Below are 20,152 nucleotides of genomic sequence, written 5' to 3'. Positions count from 1 at the left end.
AATCTTTTATTCACAAAGAAATTTATCAATACAAAGCAACTTTTTTGTTTTCCTTATTAGACGTTTGTCATGGAAACAATCTTGAAAATCAGACAAAAAATTAGATAGAACCTACATTTACACATTGAAGGAACATACAAAACTAAGCTGTATACAATACAATAACTGTCACATTCCCGCCCACAGAACTTGAAATAGAACGGGAGGGAAGAACAATACTATATAACAGGCAATGATACAGTTCTTCTCCGCTTGCACAACTAGCTTCAAACAAAAAAGTTATACATGATTTGGGCAGTATAAAATATATAATTTCGTAGTCAACAAAATGCTTTAAGCCGTAAAGGGAATCAGCATACTGTGCGCCCATAGCACAAACAAGCAAGATAAAGGTTTTTTGACCATTTTTCCTGAACACAAACGTAAGCAAAATGAGAAAATCAGCTTTGGGTATTTTACTTAACAAAATCAATCATCCATTTATTTTTCAACCCTTACCTTAACATGTGTGCTTGGAAATTGAGATGTACGCAGAGTTTCCTGAGTTTCATCACCAAGCTTGCGCCTCGGAATGCTTAATATAAGAGCAGATTGATCCCATGTAGCAGCAGTTGCTGTAATCCTGTAACCATTATCCCAACGTCTGTGGATGCCTTCGCTAGGATAGAGAAAATCAAGTTCTACGACCTACATTTAGAAGGTGAATTATAAAGTTTCAACAAAGAGCAAGAGTTTTTGTGCAAAACCAAATCAATGAAAAAACTGCTCTATATAAAAACTACAAGTAGAATAAATAATTTAATTTCAGAAGAAAAATTTAAGTCAAAAGTTGTCATAAATAGCATGAACACATTTTAAACTCAACATGAGTTATGAGATACATCTTTCAAGTCTAATTTAACCTGAAGACAATAAACCCATTGAATTTCTTAGAACATCAGTATAAAGCAATCTAACATAACGAACCAGGTTGGATAGGCTTTTATCTTAAGAAGCTGGTTTTTTAGATATGCAATAGTAAAGGTTTAAAATATTTCTCACTCTATGGAAGCATTTGAATGTCAACTTTTAAAAAAAGTATAAGCCAAAAAAAGGTCAAAATATTTCTTTTTTTCAGTTAAAATTTTGGGCTTCTAATAAAACTGAAGTTAAAAGCCAAATATTTTTCTCAAAATCTAAAATTACCCCAATCCCAACCCCACCTTCGCCACCACAACCCCCACCAAATCTTGTTTCCATGATTATTATTATTACTATTATTACTGCCCCAATCCCAAATCTTGCTTCTATGATTTGCTTTCACATATCCTTTTTAGTAATTTTATACATATAAAGGGCTTTTTAATTTTAACTCCCCAAACAATTTTAGTTAAAAGTACTTTTCAGATACTCCATCGACATTCCACATGCAAAATAGTTTACCTTTTAAAACAAATCCTTGATAAATAAAGCAATGCGTAAAAAGATTTTTTCAAAAGTCCATCCAAACAGACCCAACGTAACAAGCCAATGATGATTCCTATGGTTGCAGTTTGTTAATAAAGCCAAACCTTGAAATGGTGAAGAAAAGGAAAATGCTAGCTAGCCAGAATTTTTTTTTTTTGACAAGAGCCAGAACGAGTTATATGAGTGAACCCTATGACTTTGATTTATCCAATAACCACCTTTGAATACGAGTAAATTTTGGCTAAATTCTGTCAAGACTTGTTTTGGCTGCGTGGCACTACTCCAAAGCCAGGCCATGTAGTACATAGTAATACTCAATAGAATACAAAACATTCTAAACAGAAAGGACAACAAATACTCAAAGAAAGCATAGAAGCTTTTATACCAACATATCCTAATAATACAAAATAAACAGCAAACCTGATCACTGAATCCAGCATTTCGAGACATAACAACACCCCAGCGACTTCCAGCAGTGGTCATTGAGGTCACATGAAAACCTTCTCTCCACTTCTTGTTTATCCATTTGAAGGGGAAAGAATCACTTACTTTGTATGATTGTTGTGTGTACTGCGTGCCTGCAGAAATCAGACCACAAGTAACCAAAAATCAGAGATAGCTGCAGAATCCTTGTATGTAAATGTCTGCAGAAATTCAGTACTCTGTCCAAATAAATGCACTAAATAAAGCTCACCTAAAATTACAATCAACATCAACATCAACAACACCTTTATCCCAAATTAATTGGGGTCGGTGGTAGATAAACCCACATGAAAGATACAAAACGGTTGAAAAAAAGTAAAAAAAATAAAAAATAAAAAATAAATAAATAAATAAATAAATAAAAATACACAAATAAAATAATAAAATAAAATAAAATGAAATAAAAATATATGTATATATAAATAAATAAAAGTAAAAAAGAAAGGGACAAGAAGAAGTGGGGGAAATGAAGGGGAAAAGGACTAAAAAAGGACCATCTGGAACATAGGAATAACAGCGAGTCTAACCCTCCACCATACTTATAGCTTTTCTCCATTCCTTTCTAAGACATACTGTCCGCCAATCTATATCCCACTCCATTAAATCTTGTTTTACTACTTTCCCCCAAGTAATCTAAATAAAGCTCACCTAAAATTACAATGAAGACACAATAAATACTAAAGGCGGTGGGTGCTATGCCCTTATAATCCAAAGGCCGAGGTCTCCCTCTCCCACCCATAATATAAATAACGACAGAGAAAATTATAAATACTAGATGTACCATTAGTTGAATTAGTTTCATGTGTACTTTTTAATTGTAAATCTGTAATTAGCTGTCCGCAGAATATAAATATAGTAGACATATATCAGTCTATTTCGCTTATGTTTAGATACAAGGGTTTTCTCCCATTATCCCTCTATCGCCTTATCCATATAGTACCAATGGCTAGCAAAAGCAAAGGATCCAATAATCTACCCGTTGTTCCTTCTCAGTTCACACCAACAGCATCCCTTTATCCTCTTCAATTGGCTGCATATCCTTCCAGTCATCTTTTCTTCCTATGCATCTCCCAGCCATCCTCCCAGGCTCCTCAGAAAGTACTGAGATAACCCAGACCGAGAATGACAGAATAAAGTGTTTTCTCTCGTTCCATCTCTTATTCAGACAAACCCCAGGCATGTGGACAAACTACTTCATAAGATAGCAGCAAAAAAATATGGAAAATTATAGAGGCACTAAAATTGAGTAGTGCCTCTTAGCCAAACTTGTAAAAAGAAGTCAGGACAGGAGGGAAATATAAAGGGTACACTACAACTTACCACCATGTATTTTCAAATGAAATAATTAACCTACTTACATTATATTATTACAATTAAACAAATATCGTAATTTTAAGACAAAAACACCACAAATACTCAACCTACTGCCACCGCCACCAATCACCACCGGTCACCATCAGCCACCGCTGCCACCAGCCGTATATGTCATCAAGAAGACGTTCCTGGTCCAACTATTAACACATGCAAAGGATTTTCCTCCGATCAAATCACTCCAAGCTCTGTCAAAATATGTTGACAGAGAATAGGAGTTGATGGTTTCTTTCATTTGATGGTGTTTCCCCATCAGTTTGCTGTGGTGCACTCTTTCCACCGCGGTGGAAAGTTTCCAAATTAATATTGTACCATGGAGGGACCAACATAGGCCAAATTTCTGGTGGAGTGGGGATAAACATAGCAGCAGCCTCAAATGCTTCTTGTCATGGACCCATGGTGGAATCCGGATGTTACACGTATTCATACCATTGGACAAACAATGAATGTGGCAGTGGTGGCCAGTGATAAATCGAGGAACAGGGGTACTTTTGTCTTAAAAATAATATATGTTAATTATTGTAATTTGTTATGATAATTTCAATTGAAATTTCAGGGAAGTTTTCTGAAAAGGAACCTTGGTGTAGGGGTTAAGTTATAATTTACCCAATTAAAAATGACAGACAGATGATCTGAAAATCCAATTACATGAGATTAGAATTTCAAAAGCATTCCAAATAAAATACACAACTGATTTACTGAATTCCATATAATTAACCAAGTTTATCCAACCAATTAAAATGTGCTTAATCATTAAAATGCTTCTTGCATTCTACAACAAACTACATCTAACACCTTTGCTCCCAGTTCTCTGGATCCTACTGAGAGGTAGGTAGTTCAAAAGAAAGCTAAGACGTAATATTACCTTTCCCTCCCCGCCCCCCCCCCCCCCCAATTTATTGTAGTGGAAAACCATGAAATTAGCAACAAGAGGTGCACCACCCCACAAAAGTGTAGATGAATTTTGGGGGCATGGGACCTGTTAGAAATATGCCCCAATCACAGTTTACTGGCATTCATATTGAGGGGAGACTAACGCTAAAAAAGAAACCAAAACTTTATTTTGAGCACATAAAGAGACCCAAAATAAGATCAAATGACTTAAAAAAGTATATAAATAAAATCTCAGAAATAAAAATCAAAACTTGTTCATCTTAAAAAACGAGAACAGTAAATGTGGGGGTAAAAGTTGCTAATCTGGAAACGTTTTCCCATAGCATTGGATAAGATGCTTCATCACTCTGGAAAAGGAATAAAAAAATCACATTCATCAATTGTAAAAAGTAAGCAAACAGACCTTTTGACATTACCACAAGAGAGCTCCCATTATTAGCCCCAGCTATAGAAGTAATGTAATAGTTCTTCTCCCACTGCTCCATGATCCATTCCTGAAAAGAAACAAAATTACATGGGTTAAGTTTCATAAAATGAAAGCAGATAACAAAGTGTATGACATGTACTGATATACAATTGTACATCATATAATTTTACCTTGTGTAAGAAAAAAGGTGACAATTTGTAAACTTGATTTGTAAAACCAGTTCCAGCATCCATAATAAGTGCCCAAAGATTGGAACAAGAAGCCACACAGCTAATAAGAAGGCCATCTGCAATCCCTCTATCCACATGCTGTGCTAATCTTGAATCAGCTACATTGTAATGATACCTAATACACAACCAATTCAGAAGTCAAAACAACATCATCCTGATAACAAAATACTCAAGCAGTAGACACTTTTGCCTTCAAGGTAAAGCCATAACTTTATTTTTGCAGATCAAGCATAATAGGTCTTTAACAACCCAGGTCAAATAGATACACGTAAAAGATATAAAAAATTGCAAAGAATGCAGTACTATGTAATCCCTTGGTACATCAGATGGTTAAGTTTGTCTTATTAATATTTTTTGCCACATAACTACTACTAAAATCAGCACTAGGTCCACTATTCTTGCTTCAAGAGTTGAGCAAAATAATCTTTGCTAATACTGGTACTGCAGCATTTTAGTCTACCACAACTATGAAAATCATAATCACTGCCAGCAAGCTCTTGACATCTAAACTACTCCATTATACTTCCACTATCACACTGTTGAAATCAATTCATATTTGCTGATACTGTAACGAAATTATAACTATTCCAGCACCTATTAATTAAACTGATAGAACCCAAATAGAAAAAACACAAGTAGGAACAGGGAAAACAGTGTAGTCTTATATTGAACTTACTGATATCAAGATGATATCACATGCAAATATGGATTACAGTATAAAACAGAAAGAAAATGCTATCAGGCTTTCGAGAGGCCTGTCTCTACCCTTACAAACTTCTCATCTTAATTCTTACTTACTGCTCTACCCTCCTCTCCATTCTGTTTTTTATCCCTCTTCCCCTTTTCCAGAGGTCATAACCGCTTTTCCAGCAGTGGGCATTCATTCCCTACACCCCTTTCTAGAGTACACTCTAGTAATGGGGGTTTTGGTTTCCTAACATAAAGTTTTCCAGCAGTTCAACCCATCATTAAAATCCAGTTCTACAGTCTAATATTCAAGCTATGCAAGGACATGTATAATTCCATCAACTTGAAAGACTCAACTTCTTTATAACAGAAAACTTACTTCCAGTAAAAAAATGGCTCCAAAATACACAAAAACAACAGGGCCTGTATCATTTAGATGTAACTATATGCTGAACATGATATTACTGAAGTGAATTGAAATTAAAGGTTTAGACAATACAATACTAAACGAAACACTTCTTTGATTTGAAAAGCAATTCTTTACACTATTAATCAACATCAACAACACCTTTATCCCAAATTAATTGGGGTCGGTGGTAGATGAACCCACATGAAAGATACAAAACGGTTGAAAAAAAAGTTAAAAAAATAATAAAATAAAAAAGTAAAAAAAAGTTAAAAAAGTAAAAAAGCAGAAAATAAATAAATAAATAAATAAAAATAAACAAATAAAATAAAAATATAAAATAAGATAAAATAAAATAACAATATATGTATATATAAATAAATAAAAGTAAAAAGAAAGGGACAAGAAGAAGTGGGGGAAATGAAGGGGAAAAGGACTAAAAAGGGACCGTCTGGAACATAGGAATAACAGCGGGTCTAACCCTCCACCATACTTATAGCTTTTCTCCATTCCGTTCTAAGACATACTGTCCGCCAATCTATATCCCACTCCATTAAATCTTGTTTTACTACTTTCCCCCAAGTAAGCTTCGGCCTACCTCTGCCTCTTTTTGTGTTGAGCTCTTGGTAACAAATTTCTGTTCTTACAGGAGCATCCATGGGTCTTCTCATCACGTGCCCAAACCACCTCAATCTATGTTCTCTCATCCAACATATTAATTCTTTACACTATTAATATAAAAACTAAATACTTAAAGACATCTGATTGCTTGATTAAAGGAAAAAACTACAAGGAGTGATTGCAGTGCTACCTCTGCTTCATTGGCAGTCTTGCATTGTAAACTGAAATCCATTGTGTAGCAGGAACCCCCAAACGAACCTTCTTTTTGGGCTGCAAATCATCTTCTTCCTCAATATTCAATCTACCCCGCTTTTGCCCAGCCTGATAAATTTTGGTCGAGGGAACAAAGGATCAGGGTGAATCCAAAGACCAACCAAAAGTTTGAAGTTTGAACACAAGATAAAGCCAAAAATAAGAGACCTTTAAAATCTTATTATAAAGATTACCTTTTGAGCACCTTCAGTATTAATAGGCCGCAATGCAGGATTCGGTCCAAGCATATCATCAAACAAAGATATTAGCTTGGAATAGCTAGGTTCTTCATCAAATGTCATGTTCACTACAATCTCAAGAAACTGCCTAAAAGGTGGAGGGCAGAAGCAGCATAGCATCTCAGGAGATGTTCTCATCTTCTTTTTGCAGACAAGGAAGGATTTGTTATCACCCTAACAGAGAAGGTAAAATCAGATTCAAAGCAAAATATGTAAAGAAAGCCAATTGTCAAATAAGTACTTAAAGAGAATATACAATAAATGTATATACCTGAAATCCTTGCCATGGTAACCGGCCTTTATGAAGGAAGATGAGTGTATATGCAAGAGATTCAAGATCATCCCTTCTACTAGCAGTTCTTCCCAAATGAGCATGAACACTAGCATATCGAACAGTCCCTCTACATCAAGAAGATTGATAACCATATAAGAACAAAAAACAACAACAATAATAATAATAGAAGCACTAAAAAATATAATAGCAACAAGTAGAATTTAAGAAGGAAAAGAAAGGAAGGAGAAAAGGTAACCTAAACATATCAGGGCGTTGATCATATTCAACATGCTGCCCACTGGAGGTGTCCCTCCACTTGGTTGCTGCAAAACATGTGCTTATATAAGACAGGCCAAAAAGAAGATTGTGAATAAGAAAGAAACATCTCATGCTTGAATTCAAATCACTGACCTAATCCAAGGTCAACAAGAAACAATTTCTTCTCTTGCAGTGTAGCTGGCTGACCTAGTAAAAAGTTCTCTGGTTTTACATCTCCATGCACATATCTATAATGAAGATAGGAACCAGAAGATCACGCATAGAAACCAAGAAATTCAATACTAAATCAATATAACAAATTAAAACTCATTCACAGCATAACAAGCAAATTAGGAAGGAAAAGGTTGAATATAAAAATGTTTGACCAATAACATACCCTCTCAAGTGCATCTTCTCCAGGATCGACAAGGACTCAACAGCAATACATGAAACCATTTCAGCAGACATCCTACACATTCAAAATACAAGCAATAACAGAATGTCAAAGAAACAACAAGGAACAAGTTAGTCATTGTCCAAAGGAAGGGAAAGGAAAAGCAATAAAAGGTGACACAGCCAGAAGTACAAGGCACAAATACAACATCGATGAAGGATACATCTTATACAACATTTGCTAGATATATATTCATTCATGTGCTTTCACCCATTAGCTTAAGACTTTGGGAGAATTGGTTCATAACATGGTATCAGAACCTCTATAACAGAAGTTGTTTAGAATTTGATCCTTTCACATTCCATTTTTCTAAAAATGAATTGAATTTCAGCACAAGGTAAGTAGGCTTATTCATTAATGCTTCAAGCCCAAAGGGACATGTTATAAATGTAATATAAAAACATTTATGTGTCTTCATCTAACATCTTAAGCTTTTGAGATAATCGATTCATGATATGTTATTTACATCAAAAATGGAGATCAGGATGTTTAAAAAGCGCAAACCAAGACCAAATTATATCAAAGAAAAAAACCAAAGACTGACAACATGAAGAATTCAGTACAACAAACCATCTACAACTACAGCAAATCAAACCTTTTTTCCTTTTTTTTTTTAGTATATAGTAGAGATAAGACAAGTTCATCTATAGCTTCTGTTGTATTGTAATATGTGTATTACTTGACTCCATCATAGTTACTGTACATTAGGTTTTATAGAATCATTGTACTGATTCTGTTAGACTGGTTAGTTAGGGAGTTAGACTTCTGTTACCGATATTGTTCTGTTATCTACCTCTGTAAATAGAGCCCTATGTAGCTGATTGTATCATATTGAATCATAATATTAAGAATGAAGTTTTCTAACAGATTCTCTCTCTATAATTTTCCTTCTCTTTCCTTCACTTTTTCGCTGCTTTCTCTTATGATATTAGAGCCCTCTTTCTGTGGGCCTGATCCATAATTGCCCGTCCCAATGTCTTTTGCATCCAACACATGAAGCCCAAACACAAATTCCTCTCGATCAAACAGAGGAACTTCAACAGAAAATTTTCCTCCCTCTCTCTTCAATCTCTTGATTGCAGCGAAGCTCAAAAAAGTTAATTACCTGTTCTGGAATCAAATAATTTAACCGGTAATTACTTCTCATCAATTTCATCACTTTCTTGTAAATCCGAAAATCCCTCTCTAGTTCAAATCAGATGAGGATTGAGAAAACAACATCCTTGGTCTTGAGTACGTGGAATGGCTCAGAATCAAATGCTTTCAATGTGGCTATGGACTAGCAAGTAGTGAATGACATTCTAACTTTAAAACACTCATTTAAAGCATGGGATAACATTCGCAAGCTGTTTCATGGCACAATGAAGTTAAAGGCGAGACAACTCAGATCCATACAGAAAGGCTCAAAAAGTGCAAAAGAGTACTTGGCAAGAATCAAAACTCTGTGATTCCTTGAAAACAATTGGAAGTCCAGCTTCAATAGAGGAACAAACCAAATTGATCATTGATGGACTGCCAGAAGATTACAATGCTTTTGTCACTACTGTTATTGGGATTGAACTTCTGGCTCATGAACAACTTATTTAATCAAGCAATCAGAGTCTCTAATTGACGAAAACACCATAGCAAACATTGCCCGCCACTCCTCGAATCAGCAGAACGAGCACACAAACAAGAATGATGATGCTCTGTTTCAGTGTCACCAAACTCAAGTTTGTCATCAAATACTAGGACTGTTCTTATTGAATGTAATAGTGTAAATACAAATTCTGTAAAATGTACTCAGTCCTCAATGGGTTCTTATTCTACTTACTCCTTGTGGCACTGTCGTCTAGGACATCCACACCATGAATCCCTCAAAAATGTATTTACATCATGTAATATTTCATTTAATATTAAAATGGTTGAAGACTTTTGACAGCTTGTTGTGTTGGTAAATCCCATAGACGGCCATCCTCCCCATCCTTAACTATACCATAAGAGAAAGTGAAGGAAAATTATAGAGAGAATATGTGAGAAAACATCATTCTGAATATTATGATTCAATATGATACCACCAGCTACATAGGGCTCTATTTATAGAGTTCGATAACAGAACAATATCAATAATAGAAATCTAACTCCCTAACTAACCAGTCTATCAAAATCAGTAAAATGATCCTATATCACCTGATGTATGTTCATCAACTTTAAGTTGTCTAATAAAAGAAAAAATGAATCTATTATATTTATACAATTATACATTCTATAGCCTCTTCACCCCATTCCTCCAGAGTTTGAGGGGGCATGTTAGAGATATGTTTATCTATAACTTCTGTTGTATTGTATTAATTGTATTATTTGACTCCATTATAGTTACTATACATCAGGCTGTATATAATCATTTTACGGATTCTGTTAGACTGGTTTGTTAGGGAGTTAGACTGCTGTTACTAATATTGTTCTGTTATCCGGCTCTATAAATAGAGCCCTATGTAGCTCAATGTATCATATTGAATCGTAATATTAAGAATGAAGTTTTCTCACATATTCTCTCTCTGTAATTTTCCTTCTCTTTCTTTTACTATCTCACCGCTTTCTCTTAGTATATTTAGTTACTAATGCATTTGAAAGAAAATGAAAATAGAAACAGAGTCACCTCACTTCAATATAAACCTTAACAAATATTAGATACGCACAAAATCAATGTATAATAGCCCTTCTTTTAAAACACAAAACCTATAAACATCGCAGCAGATACAATGATAGGCGTAGCTTATACTCACGCTTGGTTTAAGGAATTCCATACATCCCACAAGCTTGGACCAAGCATGTCCATAACCTGCATATATACAAATAATAATTTACGCAAAAAAAGTCAAAGGTCAAGTTGCAAATAGATAAATAATGGCTTTTGTATAGATCATACCATTACGTAATGTTCTCCTTGCCTTCCTTTATAATGTACTTTAGGTATTCCATGACTGCCACCAAGGGTGCTTACCAAAAAAAAAAAAAAAAAAATCTCAGGCAAATTTACTTTTAAGACAAATTTACAAATTACAATATAAATAACATAATAATAAATAGAGTACCCACTTGTACACTTGCCACTCATACGGAGGGCCATAGTTACAGCCTTTACTGTTTCTATGTTCAAATTTCAGAGCCACCTGAAATGTGAAAGATAGCAATCAACTTAAAGCCATAAAAATTCTTCAACCATATACAAACCTCAGGTAACAAGAGAAGCTTACCTCAGTGGCACCAGGGCCAGAAGTACGGTCATTACCACCTGTGACTCGACGGCCAACAAAAACCTGTCCAAAGCCACCTTTACCCAGTTTCCTGTCCACTTTGTATATAGGCGATCCTCCGACTTGAACCTTTGGTTTGAAAACAAATTCAATAAACAAAGGAATGAAAAAAAAAAAGGATATAGAAATGAATAAGCAAGCACCAATATATTAACCATTCAACGATGAATACTATTTAAGTAACTAAATGGGAAACTACAATAGCAAGCAAGAAGTGAAGAATACAATACCCTCTCAGGAAAAGGAGGAGTGTTGCCCTCATCCTCTTGAGCAACGCCTTTATTAGCGCTTAAACCACCACTATCATCACCCATCACGCCTTCAATTTCTTCCTTCTCCGATATCACGATCACCGGTTTCTCCTGCTTTAATTTCTTGGCCACCAATCGAGTCCTCGGCCTCTCAACCACCGCCGCCTCTGCTGCCGCAACTTCCCTGGCGACTGCAGCCCGAGTCTTCACGTATTTGGCCGCCGGAGACAGTGGTTCGCAGCTTCTAGGGCCTACCGGAGCCCGACGACGTCGCGGTCCACTACGAAGCTCCGCCATTCTCTAAACCCATGCAATCGATTCGCAGCGCTAAGGACCACTTCGATCATTATATGCGTGTTACGAAAGCTCCAAGATCCGATTCATGGATGAAATTGCGTGTGAGTTGACGAAAGAATTTGAAAAAAATAAATAAATAAATCAAAGAAAGAAAAGAAAAGAGAACTGATGGATTTAAACAGAGGATTAGGGTTAGGGTTTGATTGGTGATGAAAGAAGATGATATGAATGAATAGTGAATATGATGATAACAGATTAAGATAGCAAGGAAAGAGAAAAATCCAAGGCGGCTGTAAGATGAAAACAATTTTAAGTTCTTGCTGTATCCACATCTTCGTTACTAACCATTTTTATTTTTTTTTGGTTTCTCTTTTCTTATATCATATCGGATATGATCTCTTGTGTCATAGATATAATAAGTGATGCACACCACTTGTTAAAAAAGAAGAAAAAACAAAAAAGATATCACGATTTTCGATGTCTCGTAATATGAGAAAATTATCTTCTATTAAATGAAAAAATGATTTTATTTTTTTTACACGATTATTGATTAGGGTTTCATTTAGACTGATTCTTTGCTATACCGTCCACCTCCACATTATGGGAAAATTTGTTTTTCGATATATGTATCATAAGTATTCAAATTATTTCTTTGCTATACCGTCCACCTCCACATTATGGGGAAAATTGTTTTTAGATATATGTATCATAAATATTCAAATTATTTCTTTGCTATACCGTCCATCTCTAGGAACGTATTATTCTATCTATCTTTTTGTCTGTTTATTTTTGTTTACTACTCTCTACTACCGTTAAATCAGAATCTCAATTAACTTTATTGTTTTTCTTCATTTGAAATTTTGATCTAACGGTATTAGAAAATGATAAGTAAAGATAGACAAAAAAACGGTAAGTAGAATAACTTATCTCGTCAAATTAGTTGTCGATATTTATTCTGTCTATCTCTTTTTCCGTTTACCTTTATTTATCACTTTCCAATATTATTAAATAGGAATCTCAATCACCTTTATCATTTTCTCTCTTATTAAAATTCTGATATAATGATGTTGAAAAATATAGGAAAAAAACATAAGAGGCAAAGATAGGAGAGAGAAAAGAAAGATAGAATAACCTATCTCAAAGAAAATAACTATACTTTGCCAAAGAGTTTGGAGGGCTGGGCAAGTATTGGATTAAAACTTATTTTGCAAATTTTACTAATTTGCAAAATTAGCAGAAGATTTACTAATTGCAAATTTTACCAAGACAATTGTGTGACATAAGAATAATTCAATTTAAACTATTTTAAGGAAAAAATATTTTATTGATTTTTCAAGTCAATTATAAGATAAAGAGCGGAATTTTATTGTCACCAAGTTTGCATGAAATGATGGTGCTTAAATATAAGGCGATTGTTCGTTAGGAACGGTTTATTAAATTTCTATTGAACTAGGTTGAGACCTCGGGAACAACAATGCTCCATATATAATTTCACCTGCCAACAATATAGATCATTAACTTTCCACAAATGGAATGAGAAGTTGGTCCGTGTGAATGATTGAGACCTCGAAAATAACGATGTTCTATGTTAATTTTCATAACCACAAATTGAAAGAGAAGTAAGTTCATGTAAATGATTGAGATTTGAGACCTTAAAAACAACAACGTTGCATGTAAATTTTCACATTTTTCATTTGTTAGGAATGGTTTGTAAACCATCAAATTCTCATAAATTGAGACCTAGAAAACAACAACACTCCTACTCCTTTCCCACATATAGTTCGAAACCCGCAAGCAAACAATCTTTAAAAATGGATTATATCTTGTGTTAGTTGACCTTGGCCCCACCATAATTGCTAAGTGTGGCATGTTTCTACCTTGTACAGTTCGGGTTGAAAACCGAATTCTTTTTTTCTTTTTAATTTCTCCACCGGCATTACTTTTATTCTTACATTTGTGTCCAACTGTCGTCTTTAAGAATTTATGTAGCAAAGTCTATTGGGAGATGAAGACGATAGTCTCTAACTATATATATAAGCAAGGACCAGTTGTACTAAATATACTTTGTATACAATGGTTATTTTCATAACTGATTGGAAGTCACAAATGAAGTCACGATATACCTTCCATGTTTTCTTGAAAAAAGATTAGACGAAAATGAATAAACATAACAACCTATATGACTTTTGCAATTTTTTATATCAATCCCATACTCGTGAAAATTCAGAACCAAAGGAAAAACATGATACAACAGAGCATTTAAAAAAAAAAAATTAGACTAGTTCAGTGCTGATAGCGTACTCCCACTGCCACTGACCCCACAGACCAAATATAATAGTTATTACAACCACCTTTAATGTTAATGGCTAACAATTGTAGCGCTTTGTCAGCTTCGAGGAGATGACGCTCTAGTTTGTGCATCATAAAAATCATTCCCTTAACAACTATTTCATTCCTGCAAAACAAATTTGACAACTAGTTAAAAACATGGAATTAAACACAAATACAAGCCCCTAAAATGACGTGCATCAAACTACATAAATGGGCATACTGAGCTACGACTTCAGATACAGAACATAAAACTAAAGAACAAGCAACATCTCAATAGAATAGACCCGCATTGGTAAAAAGCAGTACTTACTAAACATGAGAATTTAGAAGCCTGAACACATAAATAAACAAGAAAGGACTCATTCATCCCGAGTAGCAGGATCCATTCCAGTAGAAGGGCTATCAGCAAAATATTCTTGGTGCTTTAAATTCACGCCATACTGTTCATAAAAGATAACAAGTGGATTAAATGTAAAGAAACATAAACATATCAGCACAATTCATGAAAAATGAACTATACTTTATCTGCAAATCTAGCTCAGTTTACTACAATAACATTGATCCCAGAAGAAGATTAAAAACAAGGTCATGAAAACCAGGCTAGACCACCCTGCATGTGTGTGATCGCCCAAATCCTTTGTAAACAAAGAATTCACTAAAAATAAACCAGCCTAGACCAGCTGGACTAGGCCCTAAACAGGGAAACTTAAAAATCAGCAAACCCATTCAAACTGGTCAGAAGCCTATCACACATTGATCCAGAAAGCACCAAACTTCCAGTTCAGAGTCATTGTCTTCATTCTTCAGTTCAGACCAAAAAAAAAAAAAAAAAGGATAGAAAGTAGTGACAGATGTCATAGGTTGTAGTGGTGTTCAAAGCAGCAGAGACCAGACTTCTATTTTGATCCCAATTCTCTTCTCTCAGAAGACATGTCAATCGCCATGACTGTGGCAAGGCTTTCTGCCTGCTGTGCCTAGTGAATATAAGCCAAAATCACTACCATCTACTCTAAACTTGTGACAAAGCGACAAGCAAAGAAAAGCTGAGCAGTAAGCTTTCAAGGGAGTTGAATGATTGATTCTATGAGCCTTAGACTAGTGGTGCTGGTTGTATGCAATAGCTAGCTATGCTAAAGGCTAAAAAGATGGATGGGGTGTTGCAATCTGGTCTAGAAGACAGTGGATATATATATAGCTTAATGATTAAGGTTCTGTGAAAATATAAATAAAACAAATAATAGATTGCATGTCTTTAGTCTTTTGACACTTATAATGGGGAGAGAGGAAACTTTTCTACCTTTTAAATCTAGAGAACAATTCTTACCTCATTCAGTGCCTTTGATAGGTCTTCCATTGTCAAAACTAGGCGCTTATCCTGTTATAACAGAATGTAAATACTAGACACAGAAAATGAATAGATAAAACCAGGTAAAAGCAGTCAAAACCTTCTGTTGCTTGTCCCTTTTATCTTTTGGAATTGTTGCTTGTCTTGCTTTGCAGTGCCTACAGTTAACATCTAGTGAAATCATCATGCCAGGACAGACATGTAAAAGAAAGACGGAACAATTAAATGACCAATAACAATGCACTTAGGACCTGGTAAAAAGAAATAGTAATGCAGTTACAGATGATAATAAAAAGGGAGAAATCACATTGTTATACTTCATAATGATAAAACCAAGAAAACCAATCAACTTAGACAAAGAAACAAGCATTCAAAATACAAAGCCAGCTACTATTATGCCAAAAAGTTAGGACAAAGCTGTCCTAGGGAGTGAAAGTCAGTCAACAACCTTGACATTAAATTTTCTAATTTACGTTCTTCCTCTCATAGTTTGCCTCATTTTAGTGTGTACATTTATGGACCTTTACAAAAGAAAAGGATAAAAACACAAAAATTAAGTGCAATTGTGCAAAAGAATTCCATTGAATTATGTGTTTGTTATCCTATAAAGTGCCTTAGACACTCATTCATTAAAGAAACAAATTTCCACCAGGCAATCAACAACTTCACCCACATGCAAGAACTACCTTTTGCCAACAGTTAAATACTTTTAGGGAAACTAGAAACAGATCTCTAGAGAAGCATACTCCCCAACTTTACTATGCATATAAATAACTTGCTATGAAGCAATGATTCAAGGTTAAAATAATTTAAATGAAACAAAAAAAAGAATGCAAAGTTTCAATAAAATCAAACAAAGTTAATATGAACATACAGAAGTGCATCGCCTGCAACTTCTGCAACAAACTTCTGAGTGGCAACAGCTACCAGTCTAGTCCTGAAATAGTGATGAGTATTTCTAGTCAAGCACACAGTATATTTCGCAAAAAATTCCTGGGCTAGGAATCTAACTTAAGTAGAAATAAATCAGTGAACAAGAGTCAACCAAAATGGAAGAAATGTTGAACCCCTAACAAATTCCCAAGTACACATGTTCAACTTTATCAGAGATTCAAAACAACAATAGACAGCAAGAAAACCAAAATAAATCCTGAGTTAGAGTGAAAATAAAAAGTGAAAAAATGGCAAGAAAATCACACTAGCACAATTTGCGTATTTCATCATTCTTTGGCTTAAATTGCTCTAAAATAACTGCCTGCCCTCATTTGCCAAAGAAGGAATGCAACATCATATATAGATTCCATTTAGGTATAGGATCCCAAAGAAAGAGCAATAGGCATTAACATTATTAAAGACAAAAGTAAAAGGTCTTTAGCAGAAAATATAATAGCATAAACTGCTAATCTCATATATATTTATAGTTTTAGATAACTTATCTCTTATGTCTTTATACAACTTAAAAACTCTCAAATTGGTCGATCTAGAGGCACACAAAGATATGATGGGGTCCATGTCATAGTGCTGTTCAAAGGACTATGATGTTTTTTTTCCTCCATGAAAAGATCTATTCTGCCTTTAATCTTTACAGAACATATGTAGAGATATCCAACAAACTTGTCATGTTGCTCTAGCCCTCAACTTCTTGCAAACACATGGACTTTAGATTTATCTCCTCTTTTTTCACATTTCTCAGCAACATGACATTCGGTTTCGATCAATTGTTTGGAAGTTGCATTTATGATGACCACATAAGCAGTCAATAATTCAATTCAGGCAAAAATTTAGAGCGATATATATATATAGAGAGAGAGAGAGAGAGACAAAGAGAGAGGCACAATAGAAGTTTTTTTTTTTTTGGACAGAGTAGAATGATGAGGAAGATAAGTTGCATAAGAGAGGAGCAGAAAACGTGAGTGTGATCCGCCCAAGACCAGAAAATGGATTAAAAATAGATACAGGAAGCCCAACAAGAAAAATGTCAAACATATGCATTAGCCAACAGTCCAAGCACCAGCAGAATGCAAAATGCAATCAAACATTAAAACTACATTTGGATAATTGAACCTGACAGCATGCTCTCGGATGAAATCACAGAAGAAAACCCGAAAGCATGGTAAAGAACTCGTTTCCTCACAAGAAGCCTTGCATAAAAGTCCACTAATTCTTATTTTCTCAGCAAACAATAATATAAACATGGTCGACATAATAAGAGGCACAAACAGCGAAAATAATTTTTGGTGAATAAAGAGGTACCCACAATCGAACATCAGGACATTGAAAGCCGCTCTTGGCTAAGTAATGCTCCACCAACTCATCAGGTATCTATAAAAAAAAATTCAAACCAAAAGGGGAAAAAAGAAAGAGAAGGGTTTTTTAATTTTTTTTGGATGTAGAAAATAAGCAATATAAGATATTGGATGGTAAGAAACTCACAGTGGGAGTATAATCCATTAAGGAAGCAAGGAAATCAGAGAGTGCAGCATCATCATCATGCCTTCCTTCGCTTGATTGCGGATTGTGGTTCATCTTTATTATCTACCAACGACTACTGCATGCTCCATACATAATAACCATTGAAAAAATTTCAACAAACAAACAAAATTGGAAGTAAAATATAATAACAACAACGCAAAGAGAAAATAATCAAACTCACGAAACTTATCATCAATCACCGTAAACAAATATTGTGATAAAATTGATAGTTATGGTTGGGTTGAAGTCAAGCAACGAGAAACTTAGGTTGGATCAGAGAGAGTAACGAGTTTTCATACCTCAATTCAGAATTCAGAATTCAGAATTCACAAACTCGTCCAGGTCCTAACTCTGCTGTGATAAAAGATGGTTTGGTTTAGTTAATGGGCCTCGTTCTCGATCAACTCAGCTTAAAACGGGTTTGATTACGGCCCACAAAAATTTTGTACCACATCCCCCTCTTTTTTTCCTTCTTTTTTTCGGTAAACCACATTTCCCTTTCTATTTTATGTACATCTACCGTGATTATAAAAATATATTACTTAGATTCGTTGTGATCTTTTACATATGCACACGCGCGGGCACACACATATTTTAGGGCATGTTTGGTGCATAGTATAAGATTAGACCTGATAGTATAAGACCTGATAGTATAAGGCCTGATTAGATTTTAATACTATCCAACGTTTGGCTTGACATTGTATAAGATAATGTATTGTATAAAATAATATTATCCAGTGTTTGGTAATGCACTGTATAATACTAGATAGGATAAAAAAAAATATTTTTGACAAAGATACCCTTTAATAATTTTTTTATATAATTCTTCTATATATGTCATATGATATTAATTTAGTATGTCTAAAAAATAAATAAATTTTGTAGAAATAAAAATTAATATTTTAACAAAAAAACTATTATTGGGAGACTAAATCAGGTTGAGGAATTTCATCAAACACACAGTGTGCAGCTTCCATGTCGCCCCTTTAGCATAATCGGAGAAAATGGTGTTCCAAGATAATGAGGTCTTAAGGGGCATTTCACCGAACACGCGGTGAACATGAGAGAAGGAACCAATTTTAGCATAGAAATTGAGGAGGTTGTTCATCAAGAAAACACCCATGCGAAAGCCCTATTTGATGATTCGAGCATGAATAGATCTTACGATGAATGCGTCTCTGGATTTGATTGCAGATTGTAGAAGATAAATGCATAAATTAGAATGGGAGGCAAGTTTTGGGATCTCCGTCAATACAAACACAATGTGTTAAAATGGGGACAATGTTTCCCTCCCAAGCTGGCACTAGCATCAAGGTTTCGTTGTTATTATTGTAACAATTTGAAAAATCAGAATTCAATTTTGTTACAACTTTCTACACTGATGTGATTTGAGAAGAAGAAGAAATGGGGAAAAAGAAGAAATGAGGTTACAGCGGGGTGGGGAAGAAAGGGGGTTAAGGGTAAAAGGTTATAATGGGAAAGAGAAGAATGGGATGGGATTAGGCTAATACATCAATTCCTTATCAGGTCTAATCCCACCTCTCTAGGCTTGAGTAAGTTATACATCATTTTGATGTATTAGGGGGTCTGCTGTATAAGCTTATACTATACAATGGTTACACCAAACAACTGAAAATTCATTAATGTATAGTATAAGCTTATACTATCAGGCCTTATACATCACACCAAACATGCCCTTATATATATAAATGTATTATATAGGCATTTATTTTACGTTAAAAAAAATATTTTATTTTATTTTATTAAATTCATTAGATGATGTACATTTAAATCTTATGGTCTTATATTTTTATCATAAAAATAAATTTAAGTCAAATATAATATTATTTTATTTATTTATTTATTTATTTTATTTCATATTTTTAAAAAATTAAAATAAAAAATTTATTCAACTAATAAGTCTTTAATTTATGTTGAATAATATTCTTAATTTTAAATATATTTTTATATAACTACAAAAATTTAAGATATTTTTAAAAAAGTTATAAAATAAATAAATTTAAATATTTCTAAATTTAATCATTAATAGTTAATTTTATTAAAATTTTATTTTATAATTATATAAAATAAAAGATAGAAAAAATAAAGAATTTTAAA

The 20,152-nt window shown here is 34.1% G+C and overlaps 2 protein-coding genes across 7 annotated transcripts; both read right to left on the bottom strand.

Annotated features, from left to right (window-relative positions):
* Nucleotides 1–57: 57 nt before the first annotated feature.
* On the bottom strand, nt 58–12,221 carry LOC133310673 (casein kinase 1-like protein HD16). 3 transcript variants are annotated; one of them, XM_061511632.1, is made up of 16 exons: nt 11,569–12,221; nt 11,279–11,407; nt 11,121–11,194; nt 10,951–11,020; nt 10,808–10,863; nt 7,986–8,057; nt 7,742–7,836; nt 7,587–7,653; nt 7,313–7,457; nt 7,010–7,230; nt 6,756–6,896; nt 4,792–4,966; nt 4,598–4,688; nt 1,867–2,024; nt 499–687; nt 58–410 (listed from the first exon to the last, which is right to left on the bottom strand). In XM_061511632.1, exons 1-16 carry the CDS (start codon nt 11,884–11,886, stop codon nt 351–353), a joined length of 2,061 nt encoding a protein of 686 aa, XP_061367616.1. In that variant the 5' UTR covers nt 11,887–12,221; the 3' UTR covers nt 58–350. The 3 variants fall into 3 exon arrangements, with proteins under 3 accessions (XP_061367616.1, XP_061367615.1, XP_061367614.1); XM_061511631.1 differs by having other exon boundaries at nt 7,328–7,457; XM_061511630.1 differs by having other exon boundaries at nt 6,756–6,886; nt 7,012–7,230; nt 7,328–7,457.
* Nucleotides 12,222–14,048: 1,827 nt separating this feature from the next.
* On the bottom strand, nt 14,049–18,434 carry LOC133310688 (transcription initiation factor TFIID subunit 10). Of its 4 annotated transcripts, none has more exons than XM_061511651.1 (8): nt 18,334–18,434; nt 17,996–18,110; nt 17,820–17,884; nt 16,437–16,499; nt 15,663–15,720; nt 15,542–15,592; nt 14,528–14,657; nt 14,049–14,341 (listed from the first exon to the last, which is right to left on the bottom strand). In XM_061511651.1, exons 2-7 carry the CDS (start codon nt 18,086–18,088, stop codon nt 14,577–14,579), a joined length of 411 nt encoding a protein of 136 aa, XP_061367635.1. In that variant the 5' UTR covers nt 18,089–18,110; nt 18,334–18,434; the 3' UTR covers nt 14,049–14,341; nt 14,528–14,576. The 4 variants fall into 4 exon arrangements, with proteins under 4 accessions (XP_061367635.1, XP_061367636.1, XP_061367637.1 ...); XM_061511652.1 differs by having other exon boundaries at nt 18,216–18,351; XM_061511653.1 differs by having other exon boundaries at nt 17,996–18,117; nt 18,334–18,351.
* Nucleotides 18,435–20,152: the final 1,718 nt, after the last annotated feature.

Source organism: Gastrolobium bilobum, unplaced genomic scaffold (genome assembly GCF_033153095.1).
Source record: "Gastrolobium bilobum isolate Gb01-03AN ecotype WA unplaced genomic scaffold, APGP_CSIRO_Gbil_v1 utg11324, whole genome shotgun sequence".
In the NCBI taxonomy this organism is placed as follows: domain Eukaryota; kingdom Viridiplantae; phylum Streptophyta; class Magnoliopsida; order Fabales; family Fabaceae; genus Gastrolobium; species Gastrolobium bilobum.
Note: the sequence above shows the minus strand (reverse complement) of the source record. Positions and strands in the feature narration are given on the sequence as shown.

Coding starts and splice junctions, on each gene's coding strand:
- LOC133310673 (XM_061511632.1), bottom strand. CDS start 11,886: ATGGCGGAGCTTCGTAGTGGACCGCGACGTCGTCGGGCTCCGGTAGGC. Junction 7,458..7,586: donor CAACGCCCTGATATGTTTAG/GTTACCTTTTCT, acceptor TTCTTGATGTAG/AGGGACTGTTCGATATGCTA. Junction 411..498: donor TTCCAAGCACACATGTTAAG/GTAAGGGTTGAA, acceptor GTTTGTGTTCAG/GAAAAATGGTCAAAAAACCT.
- LOC133310688 (XM_061511651.1), bottom strand. CDS start 18,088: ATGAACCACAATCCGCAATCAAGCGAAGGAAGGCATGATGATGATGCT. Junction 15,721..16,436: donor GTTGCAGGCGATGCACTTCT/GTATGTTCATAT, acceptor TGTTAACTGTAG/GCACTGCAAAGCAAGACAAG. Junction 14,658..15,541: donor TATCAAAGGCACTGAATGAG/GTAAGAATTGTT, acceptor TTTTATGAACAG/TATGGCGTGAATTTAAAGCA.